At 38.8% G+C, this 2,442-nt stretch overlaps 1 protein-coding gene across 7 annotated transcripts in view; it reads right to left on the minus strand.

The window, feature by feature from the left end:
- Window positions 1-2,442, minus strand: part of Il12rb2 (interleukin 12 receptor subunit beta 2) — a 96,164-nt gene that overhangs the window by 26,095 nt on the left and 67,627 nt on the right. For all 7 annotated transcript variants that reach the window (XM_031382097.1, XM_031382096.1, XM_031382095.1 and 4 more), the window contains one exon: window positions 907-1,123. In XM_031382097.1, coding sequence (XP_031237957.1) covers window positions 907-1,123 — 217 coding nt within the window. The remainder of the gene's footprint in view (window positions 1-906; window positions 1,124-2,442) is intronic.

Raw genomic sequence — 2,442 nt, forward strand, 5'->3', positions numbered from 1 at the left:
AAAAAAAAAACCCTTAAAAATACCCTAATGTTTTGGTAGAAATTTCTTCAATCTGATGATTGTCAGACCCGTGTATAACATTATGACACCAAATTATAAGAAAGGGCCCAATTATAATGTTCTAGTCTACTTAGACTTTTTTTAAAAAAAAAACAACAAACAATGTAGACCTTGAGACGTAGCATGAGATCTATTTCCTTAGCTATTCATGGTCTTTTCTTTGAAAAGAAAATTGGAGAATATATTATAAATGTGAGACTGTACATCTAGTTGAGATTTTTTTTTGCTGAAAACAATTATATATATTTAAATGTATGTAATAAAGAGCAAAATTTCACTAAGTTTCACTAAGATCAGAATTTCATTTTAATACTCTTGTTTTTTTTTTTTGTTTGTTTGTTTGTTTTTTTGAGACGGGGTTTTTCTGTATAGCCTTGGCTTTCCTGGAACTCACTCTGTAGACCAGGCTGGCCTCGAATTCAGAAATCCACCTGCCTCTGCCTCCCAAGTGCTGGGATTAAAGGTGTGTGCCACCACTGTCCAGCTTGGTTTTTAAATACAAGTCTATAAATGTTTTTTTCTAGAATCTAACACTATATATTATTATTAAATCTGTAGAAATTGGTCTAGCTGGAAAATATTACTCTAATTTAATGTAACTTTCTTTACTAATAGTTATGTAAGACTATAATCCCTCAGTGATCTTCAAGACAATCTTATGAAGAAAATGAAGCTCAGAGGGTTTAATTCACTTGTTCAAGGTCATCCCAGGATAACAGGAAAAGACAGCGGTGGACTCCAAAGACTAAATTCTTGGCTACTCATACCAGTGGCCTTCACCTGCAGGAGGCAAAAGGTGAAGGAGGCATTTTCCCGCAGGTAATGCTAAGGTCAGTGGGTACCTACCAGTGCCACACAGCTCCACTATGTTAATGAGAGTGGGTGCAGAAGCACCTTTTGAGTTGGCTGCAGACACAGATGCAGACCAAGCCCCAGTTCTGGGGATGATCCCGGTCCAGTAGGTGTGTCTTGTAGTATTCTGCAGTGTCATTTTCTTCATCACCTCTTGTAAGGTCACCTGATAGTGGAGGATCTTCCCCCTTGCCTCTGATGGATTCAGACTCTACAACAAAACATATACACATATCCTTACTCTCAGACAAGAGCATGGTTGTTCTCTGTGACCAGACTGCCCAGCCCTGCTGCAGGTGACTCCGCTGTGTGACCTTTTTATTTATATCTTCTCTTCTCCACCGTACACTTTCATTCAGTGGTTCACATCTTCACACCTTCTATTTAGTAAATAAAATAAAACCAGTGAACATTTTTAAAAGATCATTCTTCCAAACACATTGACTTTCCTTTCTTTACAATGAAGCTTACCAATGGTAAACACAACTAATAGGAAAAGCGTGGGACCTGAACATAGAGAGCTGGCTCTGATCTGTGACTTTACCATTTCTCAGATCTTGAGGCAAACACTCACTTCTTCTGGGTTTCTGTTTTAAATTTTGTAAAACAACACAGAGAGCCACTCATAGAGACACACGGAGAGATACACAGAGAAAAACAAACACAGAAAGCAGGGGCATGGGCATGGGCATGAGGGGAGAGGGTGCTTTTTTAAATATAGAAAATGCAATGCTACTTGAAACAGCAAACGCAAGACTTCCAGGAGCTAAACTAGTAAAATTGATACTTAGGAACTTGAATTAGCCATCTGTGCTGGGAACCAAGTTCCAAACTGCAAAAACTTTGATTGAGATCATTTGGGAACAAACCCACAAAGTAAGCAGAAACTATCTGATATTTCTCTCTGGTCTGTACAGTGTTTTGTCCAATGGCCATGGCAAATGAAAGCACAGACTGCGAAGAGTTGTCAGGTCTAAGCCTCGCAATACCTATAGCAACCTACTGCAGAAAGAAGCCAGGGCTTACAGGTTTAAGTGACATAGTTTTCTGGGCACAGCTGTCCGTTCATTGCAGGAGACTGTTTACTGGAAGACATACCCGAGGACCAGCCGATGCCCTTGCTCTGGTTTTCACTTATTCAGGAGGCTGAATAATTTGGTTTCCTATGCAGTTTAAATGCCCGAAGAGTTTGGGCTGACATGAACATCTGGCACACTTCAATTCTTTCACTTTAAGCGAACAAGCCAGCTTTCTGATTGTAATTTGGATTCTGAGACATTTAGCACAGGAGAAAGAATGTTCTGTTGTGCTGAGTCAAGACTTCTGGCTGGCTTAGTGGCTGCATTCTTACTGTAAGTTAATGAATGAGCTCTCAGGTTTGTATATTGCTGTTTCTGGGAGCTTAGTTAATGTAAGATACCAGTCTGTTGGGGGAAACTTTTTGGTCCCTAAGTTCTTTTTTCTTCTTTTCTTTCCTTTCCTTTCCTTTCCTTTTTTTTTTTTTTTTTTTTTTTTTTTTTTTTTTTTTTT

Source organism: Mastomys coucha, unplaced genomic scaffold, assembly GCF_008632895.1.
Source record: "Mastomys coucha isolate ucsf_1 unplaced genomic scaffold, UCSF_Mcou_1 pScaffold20, whole genome shotgun sequence".
Lineage (NCBI taxonomy): Eukaryota > Metazoa > Chordata > Mammalia > Rodentia > Muridae > Mastomys > Mastomys coucha.